General features: G+C 41.6%; 1 protein-coding gene across 2 annotated transcripts in view; it reads right to left on the bottom strand.

Moving 5' to 3' along the window:
* The window catches only part of spata5 (spermatogenesis associated 5), a 123,230-nt gene that overhangs the window by 73,881 nt on the left and 26,040 nt on the right, over positions 1 to 23,309 (bottom strand). For both annotated transcript variants that reach the window (XM_039813243.1, XM_039813244.1), the window contains exons 12-15: positions 16,884 to 17,093; positions 12,598 to 12,651; positions 12,227 to 12,306; positions 8,044 to 8,170 (exon numbers count right to left, since the gene is read on the bottom strand). In XM_039813243.1, coding sequence (XP_039669177.1) covers positions 8,044 to 8,170; positions 12,227 to 12,306; positions 12,598 to 12,651; positions 16,884 to 17,093 — 471 coding nt within the window. The remainder of the gene's footprint in view (positions 1 to 8,043; positions 8,171 to 12,226; positions 12,307 to 12,597; positions 12,652 to 16,883; positions 17,094 to 23,309) is intronic.

The following is a 23,309-nucleotide window of genomic DNA, read 5'->3' as shown; positions in this document are numbered from 1 at the left end:
TATATTTATAAAATATATTTACTGAAAGCACTTCATCAGTAGCTGAGAAGGATGTGATCTTGTGTCCTCAAGAGGATATTTGTGCATCCAAAGTGACTAAATTTATTTATTTGTTGGTTAAGTTAAACTTAACCAACAAATGGTGGTAGAAAACAAAGGCTGGAAAAAAGCCTGTGCTGAAATGGTCAGTAGACCATTTCATAGTAAAGTAAGTGACAACAATTTTGCTAATGTGAGGTGAACAGTTTATTCCTCGACCACATTTTACAGTCTTTTCAGATCAGATGGTGTTTGCTTAGTCGACCCACACAACTCCATCACCAGGAAGACGCAAAATGCAATTGAAAGTTTCAGAAAGTGGCCTAAGTTATGATTTTTGTTTTAAAAAAAATGTCATACAGCAACATGATTAGGAGTCTACGGCCACACTTGCAGGTCATGGCCATGACATGGTGCTCTTTGGATGCTTTTATATAGACCTTAGTGGTCCCCTAATACTGTATCTGAAGTCTCTTTCCCGAAATTCAGCCTTGGTACAGAATTACAGCCACTAGAGCCAGTCCCACAATGAGCTTTCCTTAGGATGTGCCATTTCTGTGTGTGTAGCTATTGAGGAGGAGAGGGGGGGGGGGCAAGGTGGAGAGTGGGGGTGTGGCCTTGACCAACTGCCACTTTTCTCGTTTGAAAGCCATGATGTCTCTCTCTTTCTCATTGCTGGACTAAATTCTCTGGGCAGGCAAAGCAGAGAAAGGGGAGGTAATCTTGCTTGTTATGACCTCATAACAAGCAAGATTCCAGAACGGCTCATCTGAGCTTTCATTTTCTCAAAGGCAGAGTAGGATACCCAGGGCTCGGTTTACACCTATCACCATTTCAAGCCAATTGGGGACCATAGGCAGGCTGGGGGAACTCATATTAATGTTAAAAAACCTCATAAAGTGACATTTTCATGACATGGGACCTTTAATAGTAGGGATGCATGGCCGAAATACTTTTATCACCGAAACAATACAGCCGAAATGTTGTGATGATGCAAACAGAAAACGCGACCTGCACGTGTGTCAGTACCCGATCCGTTCCACCTGCAAAGCGTCTCCTAAGCAAAGAGGTTGAGACGGACCACGGAGTGACAACAATGAAAAGTGCTCTTAGAGTCTGTCAGCACACGTTTCAGTGAGATCTGTTCGGATCCTCTGCGCTTCATCGCGACTGTACTTGATCCGCGTTATAAAGACCATTACTTGGATGCGGAAATAAAGCAGGGCGCACGAGAAATGATCCAGGCCACGATGGATGCGGAGAACCTGCGTGGAGACGGAGACGGAGTGCGCACGGAGCAGCGCCCAGCACAGGAGGAGATCAGAGCGCAGAAAAAAAGACTCGTCTCTCTGCACCAGATGAGGGGCATGCACCCTCGTTGTCTGATATGTTCAGTGAAATCCTGCAGAGTGCCTTAAATAAAAATAATAATAATAATAATAATAATAATAATAATAATAATAATAATAATAATAATAATAATAATAATAATAGGTAAGCTATTCTGTTCTTAGGCTATTAAACTTTAATATTAATTTATACAATTGCAATGCCTTGATTTTAGTAAAGTTAGTACACAGTCATAGCCATAAATGCTATGGTACTAACAATTGGCATAATTTCTTTCGGTGTTTTTGGTTTTTTGTTTTTGGTCTTGGTTTCCTCTTTTTCGGTTTTCGGTTTCGGCCAAGAATTTTCATTTCGGTGCATCCCTAGTTAATAGTTGTTGCAACAGCATGTGAAAAAAACTACAAAGTTTGCTAGGCCAAAAAGAACATTAATCTCGTGATAAAAAAATTGACGCCGTTAATAACGCATTTAACTGACAGCACTAGTTTTAAGCGAAATGCTAACACCTATATGCATGTATAAACGTTCACAATGACAAGGCTATAGCCTACTGATGTTAAGCGGGTTTAACTGTGATCACCATTTTAGTTTAGCATGTTAACATGCTAACATTAGCTATTAAGCTAATGCAATTAGTTACTGCCATCCATAGAGTCATGCCACTAGTGGACTGACTCTACCATCTTCTCAAAAAAAGAGATTTCCCGCTTTTCTATTTTTTATATCATTGTAAACTAAATATATTTGGGATGTCTGTCAGACAAAACAAGTAATTTGCAACCCTTCACACGTCCTATGTTCTTTCCTTGTCTGAAATGTATAATAACGGTTATATGAGATCACAAGTGTCAAGGCCCTGGAGTCTCATTATCCATTGACAACTGTGAAATTCAGCCATGTTAATTGTTCAGGATAGACATACTGTCCTTTCAACTCTAATTCTATTGCCTCTCTGTTTTGTTTTCGCCCCTTGATCTGATAAGAGCCCAGTTGGGAACTTCTGGTCCCAAACAAAGACCCATCTGCAAGTAATCTTCTCCACTGTAAGCACTCCTGCCTCCTGATAGCATGGATGAAGCCCAGCGCACATTAGGGTAAACAAATAGGCTATTCAGCGAAACAACAATCCAACACTCTCAATCTTTCCTGAGGAATATGCCGCCAACACCAACAAACTGAAGGAGGAAAAATAAGTCAAAATGTGGTTATAGACAAACTACAAATGGTAAGAGGGACATCTTGTGTGAGTGTGTGTGTGCGTTTGTTTGTACAATCAACTAGATGGACAGCTGCTCGACAAACAGAGCGACAGGGGGTTCTTCCTACTGAACAAGCAGGATAAATAATCCCTGGTGGTGCTAATCAATCACCACAGCCCTGTCACGGCAGGTCAGAGGTGGGCCTGGGTGATTGGCGCAATACAAAGGAAAGAGGAAGTGTAACTTTTTTTTAAGGTGGAGGCGAGAAGGGGAGGAGGGTGTTGTTTGGTGACATGTGACACACCATGCAGAGGAATGGACATTGGCCACTGGACCATTACTTTATTCCCCAAAAGAGCAGATGATGCCTTGAAGGTAAAGAGGGCAAAATGTGTGTATTTGTTTGGCACAAGAACAGATTATCCTGGATCTCAAAAGTAACACAAAAGCAAGAGGAAGTGGCGGGACTTTGTGTGCTTGTGTGGAAACTATCTATTTGTTATCTTTTGTTATCCATTTGTTAGGATGTGATTCAGCTGCATTAGTCATGTTATGTCTGTATGTTGTTGCATACCTGGTCATGTTTGTCACTGATGTAATACAAAGGCCAGAGGAAGTTGGACGACTTTGTGCAAAAGGACAGGATGTCTCAGTTAAATAAAAGTTAGGCTTCGGGTATTAATACAACTCCGGAGATTGAAAAAGTGCTGCAGAGTCTAAATCAGATGAGGCAAGAGTTTCCCCAACTCCAAACAACCTTGTTTAAACTTGATAAGAAGAGGAAATCAACACGGTCCTGCAGCAGTGGTTGAAAGATGGACATCAGGCCTGCTCCTTTCAAACTAAAGTAAATGCCACTTTCTTCCCCTTCCTTCCTCTCCCCATCCCTCCCACTCTGTCCATCAAACAGCTGAGGACCCCAGGAGCCTCCTCTGCTGCACCAAGAGTCGACAATGACTTCATTGACACCCCAGCGCCCCATTAATCTTCATTTGTCCCATCATATCCTACCATTGGTATGGAAATGCTCGCCTATCTTCGGTGTGAACTGACAGTCAGTGTCGCGAAGTGGTGGCATAGGGGCGGTAAAGGCGGGTAGGGTGCTCAAGCCGTAGGGGGTGGGGGGTGAATGTGGGGTGCCTATCTGTCCATTTGGCAGCTTCCGTTCCCAATTTATAATAGGTTTCTCATTCAAATTACTTGAACCTTGCCACACACACACACACACACACACACACACACACACACACACACACACACACACACACAGTAGGGGGTGCAGGCGGGAGAAGGTAATCGGATTTCTCAGCTGCCCGGGAGACCACTTCCTGAGAGGGAGGCTTGTGGAAGGACGCCTGGGGTTTCCCCATCTGTCCACACAGGGGCATGACCCCCTCCCTACTGTTAAGAGTTTCTTTTTCTCTCTCTCTCTCTCTCTCTCTCTGTTCCTCTTTATACATCTTTTTTTCCCTTCTTCTCAGATATACACACACATGCAAACACACTCTCAAGACAGTTTCTCAGCCGCCTCAACGCTAATTGAGTTTGAAATGAGCCAGCAACCAGTTGCAGAGGTGGAGGAAGTTGTTGTCAGTCCCCTACCACAGCAATGGATCAATTCTCCACAAGTGGGCTAGAAATTGGGCGGGGGTGGAGGGGGGGTGACCCCAAATTTGTATGTGGAGGATTTCTCCAAGGAGTATCTCCAAGTGCTGATACATTTGCAGTGAACTGTTACCAGTTTACATAAAACAACTGCAGATGCGCCGACTCTTAATGCACTTTTTTTTTAGTTGACATCTGTGATTGTTATGTATAAAAATCATTATTTTTCAAATAGAAAAAGGATTTTAAATGATGCTTGCATGGAAGAGCTGAATGAGTACGGGAGTGGCAAATGTCTGGAAATGAAAAGATAAGGAAAATATGTAATGGTTTAAATACAAAACATCAGTTTCAACTTAAATTGATCATCAATAGCTCAACATATCACTTCACTTTTACGTCTACATACAATCTTAAGAATAAAATATATTAATCAATTCAGTTTTGACTTTAAAATGCTTATCAATTGGGGCAAGAAGCTTCTGAAAGCTTTGTTAAAAACATTATTGTGACGGAAATCATCTCAAACACATTTTCCAAATCTCTTTTATAGAGAATGTGAGTATATAAAAATATCACCAAGAGAAAAGGTCTAATTGTTAAGAAAATGACTTTAAAAGCAATCGCTTAATACAGTGTCGGTTTAGGGGCTGTATAATAATGGATATGTTATTTCAGAATAAAACAGTTCCTTACAGTATAAGCAATATGACAGTATAAGTAAGTTAAAGAGGACACCCAGAAAACAAAAAATGGAAGAAAGACAGAGACTCGCTGGCTTCCTGACCAGGAGCTTGAAAAGCGCCGCAACATTCTCCTTTCCTGTGTGCTTTTTGACAAGGCACAGACTCCGTCTTTGATCAGCACTCAGGAAATTTCATTAGGACGGAGATGGGTGGATAAGAGACCATAGAAAGCTTTTGTGGATGGGAAGAGGAAGAGAAGGAGATAAAAGGGTAGAAAAATAGAAAATGGAGGCGGGTAATTGTCATGGAGGGGAAGTAGTAAGAAAGAAAGACGAGATACATGTTTTACTCCCACCTGTTGTGAGTTTTAAATTGACTGTATGAGAAGTGCAATTGTTACTCTGCTGTAGTCGTTCACTGGCTTTGCTTGAGCCTAATTAATGCTCCCAACCTGTAGCTAGAACCTGAAAATGAGATGTAAAAATGTTTATTAAATGCAGTGCTTTGAGCTAAATGCTAACGTCAGTATGCTAACATCCTCATGCTAACTTGATGTTCACCAACGTGATTTAGCATTTGTTAATTAGCTACTAGGGATGCTGATACAATTTTTTTTTTTTTTAAAGACAGACAGCCGACCCTTGTTAACCGATCTCTAACAGTTAAGTGACAAGCAGCCAACTGAGTCCCAGTTCACCCTTACGGGAGGTTCGGACATTTATTTCCCTGTTTTGCGTCTGTGGACAGCTGCAGGCTTGTACGGGTCGCGCAGCCACAATGTTGCGTGCATTGTTGTGGACACATGCTGCCACTTTACTGGAAATGCTTGCATATCCGTGCGACTGACACAAGTCCGCAGCTGTCCGTAGAGCATATGTCCGAGCCTGTCTCCACATCATCCACCTGCGAGGTTGTCAGCTCAGCTGTGTGTCTGCCTGGCATAGATTACTGTGTGTAGGACGGCAGATTTAACCCGCCAGTTATCATCGATATAGTGGCACGTGTCATGTAGTTCTCCGCTGTGAGCACCATCCAGCAGAGAGCCACAAACTTAAAAAAAAACAACATGAAATGCAACTTGCTGGTGAAAAGTTTGCACTAGTAAGTTAACTAGGAGCTAAGAAATAGATTGTACAGCCTGTTTTTCATTTACCATACAACAAACCTTTTTTAAATACTTTGTTAAAAACATTTTTTTAACTATTTAACTGATAGTATTAATCGGTCAAAATTCTTTTTGTCAGTTACCAGTTTAACGGTTAATTATTAAAGGTATTATGGAGGATTTTCTTTTTCCGGGTGGATCATCAAGACTATTGGTCCTCCTAGTTGTCAATCATTCTGGTGATATGTTTACGTAAGGCCGTTGTACGTGCTCGTCCCTAGGTAGTTTTCGCTTTCTGCGCATGCGCACTTTCAGGTGTATATGTGTGGTGAGCATAGGTAGTGAGCTACGGTTTCAGCCATTCATTGAAGCTCGCCGTTCTCACCGTGTTTTTTCAAAATGTCTGAGGGTCGCAAGAGAAAAAGTGTCTAGGAATTGTATGACAAGAAGAGAAAGGCCTCTGAAGAAAGAAACAGACTGTTTTTGGGAGAATATTTCACACGCTGGCGTGCGCTAAAAGCACAGGTTGGGCTTCCCACTGATGCCTCAGTCGCGAAGTTTCTACTCAACAGGTAAATGTTGGCATGCTATTTGGAGAAATCCATTTAAAATCACTGCTAGTAAAAGTTGATGTAAGCTATGATTAGCGATGCTAGCCCTGGCACAAGTCACGCACCGCGCAGACACGGTAAACCTCTCCATTTGTGAAAAAGTGCAAATCTTCTTTGGGAAAGTAGGCTTGTATGAACCATGCCGACAGCAACTTATAAACAGTGCACTCTTGTGCACACGTTTAATAGGCGTTCCCTCTCGGGAGCAGAGTGTTGCGCATGTGCATTTTTTCAAAAAGTGGAGAGGGCGGTGAACGTCTGTACTAAGGCCACGTACCAAAACAATCTTTTTCCCCGTCTTCCCTGGTATCGTTCCAACAATGTTTACGTCCAAACGGATCTATTTGTAAACGACTCAACATGCTACTTCCTATTCCAGGCCTATAGGTGGCGCTGTTTCTGCTACAGAAATTCACCCAAACTGGAGAAGAAGAGGCGGAGCATGCGCATGAAGCTTGCGTGCTGTATACAAACAGACAGTAGAAGAAGAAACCAAACAGCCCTAGTAACCCTAATAGGCTCAATATCTTCTCCGGCAGGAACACAAGCACGTAGTCCGCCATTATTGTTGTTGTTATGAGATGTCGTCGCGGGGTAAGAGGTCGAAGGCTAGAGATCAAGGGGTGTGGCGATGACATCATTGATACACCGTCCAAACGAAGACACAAGGGCGCCGTTTTCGAATTTTTTCTCCCTGGGACCAGGTTTCAAAAAAGTGCGTCTTCAGGCAGTGCGTTTACAGGATTCGTTTGGACGATCGGCCAAAACGATGCAAAACGTGCATTTACGCCAAAAAGCATCTCCGTGTGGATGGCCCCTTAATTTCACGGCTATCCATAGAATAGTTGTTGGAGACACTTCACTCAAAACCATAAATATCAATCTCCTGGTTGCACTCGTGGAAAACCAAAGTAATTAGGATAAATTGTGTGGGAAGCATGAATGTTGTGAAGGCAGCAACAGATGCTGGTGTTCTTGATAAAAACATAATTTCCGGAGTCTGGTTAACACTCAATCTGATGAGTTTTTAAATGGAAACGGCCATATCCGTATACCCATAAACCTTTAGTGTGTTGAAGTTATTTTTCTATTTGATCTTTTGGAAGAGGACAGAAAGCTATTTGGCGCCATTTAGCCAAACATGCCAAACTAAATAGATAGAAGCTCAGAAATGACTTCAAACACCAAAACCAAACAAGGTGTACAAAACACTCCGGCGACAAATTCAACCGCACAAAAACAATGCAGTGACAGCATCCAAAGAGAGAGAGTCGAGGAAGACGGACCGAAGCAGGCGACCTTTAACCTCATCAATCATGTACAACAGAGGATGGGAGGGGAAAGGAGGAGACAAGAGAGACAAACACACAACATCTCCTCAACCTTATCAATCAGGGACAAAAGAGGAGGAAGGGGAGATAAAGACACGAGAGCTGCCGTCTGTTTACCTTATCGATCATGTCGGGCCGGTTGGTGGCGGCCAGCACAGTGACGTCTCGGAGCTGCTCGATGCCGTCCATCTCTGTCAGGAGCTGAGCCAGGACCCGGTCGCCTACACCACTGGAGCCCGAAGAGCTGAAGGGGTGGATGAGAACACAAGACAGATGAGTGGACAGGATCCAAAGAGAGGGAAACAGAGATGAGATTGATGTGTGGTGGATGGACGATTGTATGGATGGATGGATGGATGGATGGATGGATGGATGGATTGATGATGGAGAGAGAAAGGGACGTATGTTAATTAGTCAGAAACTTGGGAAATTATTGATGGCGTAAACTGATGACTTACAGATAAATGATGGATGGGTGGATGGGTGGGAGGATGAACAGCCTACTGTAAAGAAATGTAGGGAACTAGGGTGGAAAGAACAAATGCGTATAGAAAGGAGACACATGGAATAATGGAGGGAAAAAGAATGGAAATGAATGTGTGATGGATGAATGAGAGATTATACAAATATGTAGCAGCATGCAATGTCCTGCTCCCAGAAGTCAATTTTTTTTTTATTATTATTACGTAATGATGAAAATTCTCCAGTTTTTTAATACTTGTAGAGAACTTCTGAATAGTTTCACTGACACTCTGATGGCAGGTTCTTTCATTAGTGCAATTCTTCTTCAAGAAAGAAAAGGCTTTGGCAGCAAAAGAGAGCTTTCCTGCCAATGACGTACGACTGAACTGCAACAGCAGCCTTCCTTTAGACAAAGTTCACAAATATGTCACCTTGTTTGGACTTGTAAATGCTGTGCCTCTGTTCTGCCAATCTAGCAAAGTCTGGAAATGCTGGAGTTTATCCCACCCAGGTGTCCATACTCTAAAGATCGCACGAGATATCGTGTGTGCAAAGTAGAATATATAAAGTCATAATTCTTACGATTTTCATTAAATTAACCCCCATTTTTGATAACTGCCTCTTCCCCAACATTGTAAAACTGACACTGTGCAACTCATTCGCAGTGCATCCACTGCCTCATTTAACAAGCCAACAGGTAACTTAGAAGAAGAAACGCCCCCTGCCCGAGTACAAGTTACTGTCTGATGGCTTATACACTGTAATTCTGTGATGTTCGAATGATAGTTGGAATAATAAATAACAAGTGACAGCCCGGATATTCATTTAATGTATTTCCGTTTTGCCTTTCAATAGGGTAACTGTTCTTACGGGATTCAAATTGTGTCCCCATGACCTCGATGTGATGTGGAAGAGGAAAGCGTGTGTGCATTCATGCATTTCACGTAATACAGAGAACTTAAATTAGAGACATGCCCTTTTTTAGTGTGCTAGAGATGAGTAAAAGAATAGAAGATGTGAAGATCCCTTTGTGATGATAAATGGAACATTCCTGCAAAGAAAATGCAAAAGATCCACAATACCCTAATTTGTTAAAGAAATGATCAAACAAAGTGAGTGTGCCATTTCATGGCTCATTTTAAAACAAAAAGCTAAATAATTCCCTAAAACCGCTGGGCACTGTGGTTATTTGCAAACAGGAGTAAATAGTGCATTTGATGGGAACTATTTTCAGCAATTTACATTTGATGCTCTAGTGAGTATTTGGGGCACCAGGACAGTGTACTTAGCATAAACTACAGTGTGTGTGTTCATGGTAATGAGGGAACATGTCACCCAGTGCAACAGTGTGGCCCATTGATGTTTTTAGAAAATCATATTTTTTTATTTTTTTTAGCAATGGAGCTCTACGGCACAGAGGAATAACAAATATCAGGCATTGCCTACGCCAGCAATACTTTTAGTAGGATTTGTTACAGTAAGTAAAAAATAATATAGAATTTCACAAGCCTTATACTTTTAAGAAACTCATCAATGTGTTAGCCACTGCATTACAAGGTTATTTTCCATAGTGCAGTGCAGACAGCCACCCTTCTCAGCTCAAACACACACACAGTCTCTGTTGACAGGGCCAGCGGAAGTGCCAGACGTCATTAGCAGAGACAAGGCCGCAGAGGAACACAAAGGAGCTCTGTCACTGAGATATGAAGGGAGAGAAAAAGAGAGGGAAAGAGAGGGGGAGAAAGTTTGTGTGAGGGGAGACAGTGGGGAGAAAAGGAAAGGAGGCAAGGGGATTAGGGAGAGCAGGACAGAGTGATGAATTGGAGAGAGAAGGGGTATGAGATGGAGAATATGAGATGAAAAAAATATGAGGGAAAAAAATAATAAAGGTGGTGAGAGAGAGTGAGCAATAGAGGGAGAGACAAAAGGACAGAGGATGTCTGAAAAAGAGTCACTATAGAGAGTGTGGGGAAAGAAGAGGATGACGGTGACAGAAAAGGAGAGGAGGGACAGAGAGACAATGAGAGAGGGAGACCACTTTGGACTTTCATCGAATCATTTCACTTTCTTTTCATTGTTCTTTTCCAAATCCAACATTCTTCATTTCTCGTAATTATCTTCTCTAGGTTCTCGGTCAGCGAGTTCATTTTCAATTCTTCTTCGTCTTTTTTTCATCCGCCAGTCTCTGCTTCTAGCGTTCACTGTCTTGTTTTTGTCTCCCCTAGTTTGCCTCTCTTCCTGTCTTCTTTCTGTCTTCTTCATTTCATTCCGCCAGTTGAGACTCGTGGCAGGTAGGCTGACAGATTTACAGGTGCTTCTCATCTCCTGCCTCGAGAGGGAGGAAGAAAAAAAAAAAACACAACACACTACAACAGAGGCTGTCTGGTTGTGTCAACAGTTTTGAATTCTTGCTGGCATCCGTGAGCCACTTCATTGATTAAAAATGGCAGGAAGTGAATAAGACCAATAAATAACCTTCATAGATCAGCGCTAAGTGCAATATTAAAATAGCGAGTGGCCTGGAGGCACGGGTCCAGCCCCACGTCTGTCGCAGCAAGCCGGCAAACTCTCACGCTGCACGCATTATTGGTGAAAGCTGCAGCTGGGTGGGGGATCCGAGTACATTCGCAAAATTAAACAAAAAAAGAAGACAGAACTTGTCAGTCCCACCGACAGAAAACTGATTGATGAAGACAAGTTGCAATAGAGTTGTATCCCGTACACTGGAAGTGAGTCAAGACTGCACAAATCATCAAAGTACAAAAACTATGTGCCAGGTTGCTTCGGGAAACAATGCAGACTCCAAAGTGCAGTCTACTGAACGGCCTGGCTTATCTCGCTTTGTAGTTTGAATGATTTAATCGGTTAGGGTATAAAGGTAGAAAAATAGTGTCAACAATAAGAGGATTAAGTTACTGAGTTATTTACAAACTCTTTTAAAAAAAATATTTGTGTTAAGAAGTCCTGTGATGAGAATTTTAATGAATGGTGGTGATTCTAATAAGGAAAGGTGAGATGGAATAGTATAGAAAAGTTTGACATTTACATATCACACACACACCCAATACTTTTTTTGTTAAACTGTTAAGATATAATACTACATTTCATGATCGGAGGGACTTTTAACAAAAACAAAATGTGTAACGTGTTAGATGCTGTTTAGCTTATAAAGCATCTGACAGAGGGCTCCCATATAGAAGTTATAGGGGCAGCTCGTTGGCCTTTCTGTGCTCCTTCCTACAACATTTAGTTTCATCGACTGGTTTACCAGGAAGCATGCTGCATATTTGGTCTTCCCCATCTGCCGTGGACGGGCACAATGAAGTGTTTGTGTGCCTCCGGTCTGTGTCCTCTGTCCGCCCCCCGTCCTCTTTCCTTTAAGCCACAGATGTTCCCAGTGCCATCCCACTAAAGCGCCTCCGGACAAGACTGAGTTTTGTGTTCGCCGGTAGCAAAAAGCCGCAAAAGTCTAAGAGGACACCATGGGAACCCGAGTGGCTGGCTTTGATAGTGCAGTCATGCAGACATTTTGGGATGTTTGCTCCATCCATTCATAAGTGAATCTTTGTGAGAGAAGCTGGGACACAGGCGCGGGATGGTAAATTAAAGCGGACTGCAGCGATGACTGTGCGATGATTCGTCGTCGCTGGACAATGACTGACCACAGTGCTGAAAAAAAAGTGAACAGTGGACAGTAGCCGTGGCCAACAGTGAACTTTTAGAGAAATTCATCAAGTGGGCAAGGACTGTGTTTTTCCCTGTTCATTGTGCAGCCTCTTGGCATCTTTTCTTCTAATTCTAGACCTCTTTCTATGGTGTTAAAAGTAACAGTGCGTACCTTCCTCTTTCACTGGCCAGAGCGTCAATCTCATCAAAGAAGACGATGGAGGGAGCGACAGCCCTTGCCTTCCTAAACACCTGCGAGCAGTGTTGGCAACAATAGAGGAGAGGAAAATGGGAAAAATCTTTAACAGGATCAATGAATCATTCTCAGCACAAACATACACAGGAAATACAGCACTCGTTGTTGTCATAAATTACATCTCAGGTCATCTGTTCATTACATCAGCAACTAAAAATGGTTTGGATGGTTAACGTGGTCCAGAAAGAATGTCAGCTTGCATAATAGTATAATAATAATAATAATAATAATATAGTATAATTAACTCTCATTGCAATAATCAGGTTATGGAAGGCAAATGTACATACCTCTCGCACAGCTCTCTCAGACTCTCCAACATACTTGCTCAGTAATTCTGGACCCTAAAAAAAGTTTAAACATTATTTGAGTGGTAAAATTTGCTCTATAATTTGACATGCTGACAACATGTCTAGGTTGCATTATATTATTTAATAATCAAGCTAGAGTGCTATGTTATGTTCCATTCATGACGAACTAACAGATCCGTAGAGATGATGACTGAGGTTGAGTTTAAAATATCTAGCAGCAGTAAGTAATTGCCATCATCTTCCGGACACTCCTGACTAATTATGGTTATGTTTTGTGAAGTATTACTCAGTGCCACAATGTTGGTAGATGGTTTGAACTGAGAGCTAACATTCTGAGCAGCAGCTGCTGTTCTGTGGCGTCTTTTGGAGATTAAAAAGAGCAACAGAGTGAAACTGTGATAAAGCAGCGTGGGAATGTCATGAAGGACAGCAGGGTGTGTGTGGCGTAATTCCACAGTGCTGTTCATATTAGCCTACTCACCGGTTTATGTTTGTGTGTAACGTCTGTGGTTCCACTGGCAAATGAAGAAATTTCTCACCAAAACCTTTTCCTACAGTACCGTGTTTGCTACTTTCCACACCATTGATGGTACAATAGTACTGCTAATACTGCTACTACCACTGTTGTTATTACCACTGCTGCTCTTAGTACACATCAAATTAAATCAGATTTCTGTTGGCATGTTCTCAAAGGCAAAACTTGTGACCAAAACAAAGGATCACATTTAGTTTAAATCAACAATATATGCAACATGGACAGCTGGATTTGTTAGAAGATGAAGAGATATTTGGATATTTCTGCCACTGTGTCACAATTACTTTACTACTAACTAGAGATGTTCCGATACCGATACCAGTATCGGTATCGGCTCCGATACTGCCTAAAACGCTGGTATCGGTATCGGGAAGTACTGGAGTTTATGCACCGATCCGATACCACGTAATGAAGCCCTAAAGAAAATCTACGTTAAAGTAGTTTATTTATGTTCTTTTTCATTATAACTATAAAAGAAAGTTCTGGGGCATTCCTTGTTTGCGTTTGTTCATGTTTCACAAAGAGTTTAACCTGAGCCAGACCGACAACAAAGAAAGAAATCATATCACATCCATACAGAGATAGTAGTATACAGATGTTAAAACATAATGAAATATATGACTCACTGGTATCGGATCGGTACTCGGTATCGGCCGATACGCAAGTTCAGGTATCGGAATCGGTATCGGGAAGCAAAAAAGTGGTATCGGACCATCTCTACTACTAACTGCTGCCAACACCAGGATTTTCACTCATGTTTTAGTGTGGACTGTAAAAACTGAGATTTAAAAAATAAAAAAATATAAATAGATAAAGTATGCTGCACAGACATTTCTATGTGCTTTGTAGCAGTATGGGAACAGTACAGCATTATTATGCATAAATGAGGAATTTCTGTTCTATTGGTTAAGAGAGGTAGAAGTTATGAGCTGAAATCAAATCATTTGACGTGATGTGTTTAGTTATCTGACAACATAATTGGAAAAACAATGACAACGACTAAATAGTGTAATTCAGATGTACTGACACACAATGTAAGAAATGACGGAGAGCCTGTGTAATAACCAGTCTGTCTGTCCCACCAGATGGTGGCTGTAAAGCATGGTTTTGTTGTTTGCTGACAAAGAGAGAGGAGGAAGAAGAGATTAAGCCATTTACCAATTGTTTAGGGCATTTCAGAGTGGACGGGAAACATTTCAGAAATGTCACAAAGAAACGTACTGTGCGCAGCATGCTCTTTTCACACGCTAACTGCATTTATCCGGGTTAGTGTGGACATTATCTACAAATACTGCCACAAACACATGTGCTTCTACTACTCCACCTAACACTCTACTACCACTGCTAATCTTACTTTTATTACTACTACAACTACTACGACTAACTGAACCTCCTATACCCTCTCGCTCTTTTCTTCTCTCCCTCACTCTGAAGCAGATAAACATCCACTCAGCCCTCAGAAGAACTTCCTCCCCTGCAATCCACCCTTTCAACACCTCTGGGCCGACGGAGGAGACGACACTTAACTCCCAGCCCTTTTGTCTCCTGCAGTAAGTGTGGAGGTTGACTCATTACTCCCAGGTTCCTCTCTCTTAAGGCACAGCCAAGGACTGGACATGGTGAGTTTAAAACCATTGACAGTGTAGAGATACAAGTGTGTGTTTTTGTGCACACATGCATCTGCGGATGTGTGTGTGTGTGTGTGTGTGTGTGTGTGTGTGTGTGTGTGTGTGTGTGTGTGTGTGTGTGTGTGTGTGTGTGTGTGTGTGTGTGTGTGTGTGTGTGTGTGTTTGAGTGGCTGCAGTGGGAGGAAACTGAAATTGACAAGATGATAATAGGGCTTTTTCACACAGAGGAAACAGACTGAGCCTTAAAGTATCCACATTTAAATCTGAATAACGTATCTATGTCAAAGCAACCGCTGCACTGGAAAAACATGATACTGTTATTGCAGATGCTGGAGAACGGCTATCAGCGGGAGGGACTGTATGTTCTTTAACCTTTTCATAAAGCAGATACTCTTCCTGATGACTTGAAAACTGCTGCACAAGACTTTTTTTTTTTTTTTTTAATCACCTTGGTGTTAAACACAAAACATAGTTCAGCAATAATGATAACGTCGCCTACACTAGAGTAAAAGTGAAAACATTGTACATTTGTGAAGTGGTGAGTCATGTCAGGATGGTGGACTCTGGATAAGAGTCGAGTTTAGACATAATTGGAGGATTACAAATTCTACATGTGTCTGCATTTAAAGAAAACCCAAAGAACGTTGTCCCTGTGCATACCACAACATCATAAAAAGCAAATAAAACAGACAAAAACCAGCTCGCGAATCCCACCCGCATTTGCCGATGGTTTAATGACCCTGGTTGAGAGATTCTGTCGAAGCGTGCTGTCTCGCATGGCAACAGCTTTGGAAATGTTTACTGATCAAAAATCCAACAACATGATCAATCAATCTCTGTCAACCAGGCCTGAATGGGCAGAGGTGCAGGTGACCGAGGGGGAGGCAGAGAGGATGGGGTGATGAATGAGAGGGGACAAACACAAGGTTAAAGGTCAGACAGGGAAGCTTTCTGCACAGGAAGTTGGGCAGTCAGACAGCCTCCAGGTCATCAGAGAAACATCTCCACTAGCACTACTTTGACACAATCAATATACTGTGTATGCAATACGTGGATGATTTTGTTTGTTATTTTGAATGTGTATTATATATTAGATGTGTATTGACCTCTTAAATCCCACTGGTCGACCACTCATTACATAACACACAGAACTTTTTATTTTTATTTTTTATTTTTTACTTGTAGTGGAAATCCCAAAGTTTCTCAGGATAGCAAATATGTCAGTCTGGAATTTTGAGAAATAAATGTATGAATGTATGTATAAAATAATGCAGAAGACATCCTGAATATTTCACTTTGATGGAATGGTGCAGCTATGAAAAAAAAACATGGGTTTGAATATTTAACTGACAAACTCAGTGTAAGTATCACAAAGCGTCAATGGAGAATGTACTCTATAGGATACATGTCAGTCAGTGGAATAACGTTCTTTTTTTCCAAACTTTAAGCTGAAGGGGAAATAAAGGGAAACTGTTTGTTAGGGGTTACAGCAACTCAACTTTTGACCACTTTCCTTTGGTCAGATGGTTATTAGTAAAGTCTGGGGGAAACAATGCACAAGTGCAATGTGCACCGATTATGTTAAGTTATATACAAAGGTTGAGCTAGAAAGGCCCCGACTGTGAGATGAGATTGAATCAACTAATCATCAATCATCAAGCTAATCGTCACTTCTGAGAACTTTTTGGATTAGCTCCATTCCCCTCAACCAGAATAGTATATGAAGAGGCACACCTGTAAGAGGGATGTCACGATACCAAAAATGTAGTAGTCGGTACTGATACCAACAAAAGAACATGATACTCGATACCAAAGTCAATACCACGGTGTGTAAAAAAAGAAGAAAATAATTAAAGCAAAAAATTGCATCCCCCGGTACCTACGTTACTGTAGAAAAATGAGTACTGTCACGTTTTTAGAATTTTGGTACCAAAGTACAGGTTCTCATGACATCCCTAACCTGTAATACATAATTTGTTCATATTGATGCACATACACTGCACACCAGAAAAAAATGGCTTTTTTTTTATGTTGTCAAGACAAAGAGAATAAAACATACCATTCTTAGAAAATATAATTATGACTCATTGATGAAAACTCACTTTAATAGCCAGGAAGTTGAGCCCACTTTCATTAGCCAGGGCCTTGGCTATCATGGTCTTGGAGCAGCCTGGGGGCCCATAAAGCAGGACGCCTTTAGGTGGCTGGATCCCCATGCGGATGAAGGCCTCAGGGTGCCTCAGAGGCCACTCCACGGCCTGCTTCAGTTTTAGCTTCACCTCCTCCATCCCGCCTACATCTGACCAGCGGACCTGCAAGGAGCAGACCAGGTAAAATCAGGGAACTTTTTTTTTTTTTTTTAAGTTAAAGAACAGAAATTTTTTTTGATTTACATTTTCATTGCAGTGCTGTGGCAAGCTACATGAAGCACGTCAAAGATGAAATGCCCAATAAAGACCCTTCAATCTTTGTTTATTTCAATACAAAGACAAATAAATATTTCACAAGCCTTAGCATTTCATGTAACATCAAGGTGACATGAATGCATCATAAGAGTTTGGCATCCAGTATTCTAGTATTTAGCCAAAATCAGTTTTTAAGGCCAATTTAATACCAGTATGTTTGATTGAAGCTGCTGAATACACATTGTTGCATTGGACCATGATGTACATATCAACACTGGTTAAAAATATTTATGAATAATATTAAAAGATAAAAAAAATAATTAGGCAGAAGAAGATGTCAAATCAACAGAAGAAGAAGATGACGAGGAAGAAGAACAAGAAGATGATGATTGTGATGATGATGATGATGATGATGCAAAAGTAGCAAAAGAAAAAGATGTAGTACAAAAACGTATTTTTGTAAAAAAAAAAAATAGAAGTAGTAATAAAAGAAGTAGTAATGGAAGAAGTCAAAGAGGATGTACCTAGTAGTACAAGAAGAAGTAATCGAAGAAGAAGATGAAGTGGAAGAAGAAAACCAACAAGGCGGAGTATTACTAGAAGTAGCAGCAGAGTGCAATGTCTGTATGGAATCCAATCAAAATGCTGAATTAGATTGCGCCAGGTTCGGTGGTAATAATCAATCACACAATAACATGCAATCCAACAAAATGCACCAAATGTTTTAAGCTGGAGGTGGACAACAATGAGAGGCCAAGTACTAATAAATGATCAACATTGGTCTAATATACAGCTCTAACTCTCTCCGGTTCTGCTGAAGTATCATACAGTTCTAATCTGTGGAAGCTCAACACACAAACACATCACTTACAATAAATGCAATGGACCAAACAAACTCTGATTGCACGCTGATGTCACTGATGCTCTTATGTAACCCATACGGAGGACTCTTTAATTTTCTGACCGCCCGAGCATATTGCAGAGAACTGCAAGTTCTTCCAGGCGGATGACTGGTTTGAGGGAGGAGAGGAGGGGAGTGAAATATAAAAGCATATTTGGAAGGAGATGGAGGAACTCTGGGCTCGGCTTGAATCAGGGAGACTCTGGACAGAGTGAATAACAACAGACGGAGTCAGCCAACAGCTGTCTGTCCAACAGATGGAAGGAGGGAGGAAGGGAGGGAGGGAGGGAGGGAGGGAGGAAGGGAGGGAAGGAGAGAGTCCGGCAGTGAACAACCGGAGGAGATAAAGCAGATAAGAAGAGAAGCCCTCATCCAAAACCCTCTCAGACCTCTCTCTCATCCTTCCTGTCTCCTTCTTCATTACCAATCCATTATACCCTCCCTTCTCCCCCATCTTTCTCTCCCTGTCTTTTTTTTTTGGATCTACCTTTATTTACTGTAACTGCTACCCTGATTACTGAAACTGGGTTTCTTGTGTTTCAGTTAGAAATCAGGTTTGTTGCTGAAATGATTTGTTGATTGATCAATTAGTCGATTCACAGAAAATTAATCCCAAATCATTTTCGATCACACAAGAGGCAAAAATGTTGTTTCTTTGGTTCCAGCTTTTCGAATATGAATATTTGATAGTTTTCTCTAGTTCCTATGATTGTGAACTGAAGATCTTTTATTTTGGGGCTGTAAAAAGCTCTTTGACAACATCATCCTGGGCTCTGTGGCTGTTAAGGTGAATGGGCCACATAGACAAAATAATCAACAGATGAATCAATTATCAAACTAACCCTTAGTTGCAGCGTTAATCAGATAACCAACAGTGCATGTAAATGCAGTGCTCCTCTACCTTCCTCTCCTCGCCCCCCCCCGGCTTTTTGCTTCTTATCTGTCTTATCTCTACTGCACTCCTTTCTTTCTTCTCTCACTTGACCCTCACTATCACGCCGTCTCCTGCTCTCCACCTTAAATACTGCTGCTTACCACTCTGCCTTAGCCTCTTTTTCACTTCTTCCTCTCCCTCTCTTGATAATTCTCCCCCTCACCCTCCTCCTGCTCTCTATCCAGAGGTAACACATCCCAGGCCACCGGCGCCGTCTCCGGGGAACGAAGCACCTAATGGAAACCTGGCGTCTGGCCACATACTGTAAATACCGAACAATTTATGGACAGCGCCGAGCGAGACAGAGGAAAAGACGGATTGAGGGGAGGGGAGGGAGGAGAGGAAGGGAGAGATAGGAGTGTTGCAGAGATGAGGAGATAGGCCGGAAGCACGCAAGCGAACCAGAACGCTCATTTGAAGGCTCAGAGAGGAATGAAATTAAATTAAAAAAGTGCAGTGAGATGAAAGCAACAGTAAAACAGGTTTATAGAGAGAGAAATGGAGGAAACAGGTGAGCAGGAGAAAGATGGGTAGAGAGATGGATGAGGAATGAAGAAAAGCAAAGAAGACAAAAGAGTTGGGTATAAAAGAAGTGCCATGGCGGTACCTACAGCCTACAGCACTTAATCCATTTAAGGGGTAGTGATATACAGTACATGAGGCTAAATTCAATGTAGAGTTGAACAAGTTCAAAAATGCCACAATATAATTACATGGACAGAATACTTCCAGTGCTCAAAGTAATGGAAAGATTAAACATTTACAGTTTCATGACAACTGAGCAAACTCATTCTGCAGATGAAGATGATGTGTGATTCTGTGGAAAGCTCCGGAACACGCTTAGGTGGGCTTTCACTAGACTATGTTGGCTATTTTGGACAATTTGGGTATTATCTTTAAATGTAACTTATCAAAAAAGTACCCTCATACTTGCATTTACATTCATTTCACTGCAGAATGAAAATTAACGTAGCTGGTGCTTTCAAGGACACACTGGGATTTTAAAATATGCTAATGCACAGCTTTGCTTTAACAAGCCATTTCATGTTCTACTCCATATTGTGTATACTGCATTAAACCCATTCGACAAATCTTAAGCAAACATGGACAACGGGATGAGGATGTATGTCCTGTAGTGTCTTTGTCTAAAAAGGTTCAGCGAGGAACATTGCGGAGTTTCACAAATGCACCAAAAAAAAAAAAAAAAAAGGGTTCAGAAAAGTGTCTTATTGCAGCTGCATAGTAATAGTAAGTATAGCGTAATATAACAGAAAATAAAAGGAACTAAATATTTACTAAGTCTCTGAAGTCTGATCGACACAGATGGGACTGTAATCAATAAGCTAAAGTAGCAAGACTACTGTTAAGGTACTGTACTTCCTATTGCGGAAACCAGTATTACCCAGTATTATATGAATTGTTTTTATCGGCTAAGCAGGGGTGGACAATGTTCAAATTCATATAATATACAGCCAAACTATATTGGCGATGAGTACACCCCAGTCATCAGGTATAGAACATGAATTCAAAACAAATGCTAAGAATGACCTGCAATCTGAAACTGCTATCTGAACCAGATTTAGTGGTTTTGGAGCTTTTAAAAAAGGACTCTATCCTCCGACTTTACCGACAACATCCTCAGACCCGCCAATCATCCCCTCTTTCCACCAGGGAAGCAGATGTGCAACACAACACTGTGAAGTCTCATCTTCCCCCTTTTTATAGCCTTTTTTTTGGTTAAGTCTCTGCAGACTTAATGGAGTCATTGTAAGAAATAACAATATAACATTACATTAATTGCAAGGTGCTTTTTGTCACGAATGAAGAGTCTGTGGAATTAGAAGGCAATGTTTTGACTCACACCTCGCTGTGCTGCGTTTTTCCTCCTTCTTCCCCCTTACTTTTTGTACGAGACCCAGTTATTATCTTTTACTGTTGTTTTCTGAACTTTACAAGGGGCCTCTAAGGCTCTGGCCCTTTGATGGGGTTGAAAGGAGGGTGTGGGGGACTTCTCAGACAAAAAAACAAAAAAGAAAAACCAAGGGAGAAGAGGAGTAAGTTTAAGAGGAGGAATAAATGGGCTTGTTATACAGCTGCCAAATGACAATATTAAAGCCAGACTTCACTGTGGAAGATGATTATATGAAAAAAATAATAAAAAAATTGCAATGCTGGGTAAACAAGAAAGATGTCAAAAAGAGGAAGAACGTCTCGTCACAAAACAAACAAAGGCTTAAGAATGAACTTTCAATGTATTTGTATTAAATGTAACATAAATCAAGAGGCATAATCTGCAAAACTCAAATCTCTAGATACGTGATCTGAGAAGGTTTCTGAGGAACTTGAGGCGTGTATTCATCCGGCACCACTGGAAGTTTCTTATATAAAATGGATTAGAAACAAATGTTTGCACTCATGTGGATATAATCAAGTCCGGGGCTCTGCGGCTAGCCTTTCAGCTGAGCTGCGCTAGGGGGATAGACAAAAAAATTCCAAACCCAAACTCACTCCTCTCTCTAGTTTCCAGGAACCGGCCGCAAGGACTAAACGTCTCTGGGTGAGCGCAGTGCAGAGTGTTGCAGAGAGAAGAGGGGAGGCGGGTGGGGGTGAAGGGATAGAAGGGACGTTTCTTTTTCTCCTCCTCTGCCTCTTTTTTTCTTGGTTGCTGGCAGGAACCGTCAGCGACTTGATCTGCTTTCAATTACCGGTTGAGGATGATGTTAGCCCTCTTCCTGTCCGTTATGTCTTGCACATGCAAACTCCAAAACATCCTGGAGTCTCACCACTGTCCTCTCATCCCTCCTTCCCCTCCCTCCCTTGCTCTCTCTCCCTCTATCCGCTGAGAGCAAAGTGATTCATCTACATTGCAGTGGAGGGTAAAATGGCCACAGGGTCATTTCCACTCTTCCTCAGCCTGACCCCCATCTTTTAAGTACTGGTGATTCAGTGGTCAGTGGTCCAAAGAGTAGTTAAGGGGTATTCTGAATGTGCATTAGAGGGAAAAGGGAGCTGCTGTTGATGAGTTTTTAGTTTCTCTTGTGGCAATAAGTGGTGATGCTGTTTGGGTTAGAAATGTTCTTTGTGCTTTAAATAAGGCAAAGATTGAGTGATGTAAACCAGTATGCGTCCTCGCCGGGCCATTGCAAGCTTGAATGCAACTGAGACACAAACTATTGCTGATTACAATCCAAGGATCCAATGCAGATTGTGCCATTAAAAGATGATGTCATAAACTAGGCAGGCAGGCCTCTAAATGATTATTTATTTCCTTGCATGATTTTCCCCTCAGTCGTCTATGATATGTAGCACTCATCCTCGGTTGAAGTGTAACCAAATGTTTTTATTTTCTCTTGGATAGCTTGGTCTTGTTTTTTCCTACAGCTGAGGAACAATTCTAAACTTAAGCACATTGTATCTCAAGCTGAGATGGAGATGATGATCACTCTTTTCTTTAACTCCCTATTCACTTTTGACCCAATGCTCTAGTGTCTTATGTAACACAAATCTTGATTTCTTTGCACTGACTCCCTATCATATTCTGACATTTGTTAGCTACCATAGCCGTATATCACCAGTAGATCTCAAAAACACAAAACACAGACACATTTTGGCAAGATTTAGATCTGTCAGGCCTGGAAGGCATCAATTTTCCAATTGTATGTCTTTTCTTTTATTCCCTGACTACAATAACTGTAGACAGCCCTTTATTCATACGTATAGTCTGTTTCCACCAAAGGAACTTTGCCTTGGAACAGGAACCATCTCATGAACCGTTCTTATGTTTCAACCAGTGGGGGAAAAATATAGCTCCTCTGCCATAGTTCCTGGTGCAAAAGAAGTCCATTTTCCAGAGGTAGTACTTTCTGATGGCCCTGGAACTATTGGGGCAGAGTCTGCAGTGTGCATGCCGCTGATTGGTCAAATGAACCTGCCGAAGAACTTGTGGCTGCTACAAATTGTGTACAGCTCAATTAAGGCAATAAGGAAGCACCGAGTTCCATTAGTATTAGTGTTGGTAATATTAGGACGAAGGAAAGACATTTTTGTATTTATTGAGTTAAAAAAAAATTGGGGTTTCTCGTTCCCCCAGGCGCAGCGCAGCGCACAAAGTCCGACGCAAGTGTCTTTGCTAGTTTAAGACAGATGCAGCTGTCAATTTCCCGTCCAGCACCCACGTTGTTTAAATATAAAATGCACCTGCGCCCATCTGTGCGCCCATGGGCGTGCTGCTCTTACAGGGAGGTGTGTTCAGGTGAAGTCAATAACGCAGCATTTCATTGTTATTTCA

The sequence above is a fragment of the Perca fluviatilis genome, chromosome 10 (assembly GCF_010015445.1).
Source record: "Perca fluviatilis chromosome 10, GENO_Pfluv_1.0, whole genome shotgun sequence".
In the NCBI taxonomy this organism is placed as follows: domain Eukaryota; kingdom Metazoa; phylum Chordata; class Actinopteri; order Perciformes; family Percidae; genus Perca; species Perca fluviatilis.
This window is presented reverse-complemented; position numbering and strand designations above follow the sequence as displayed.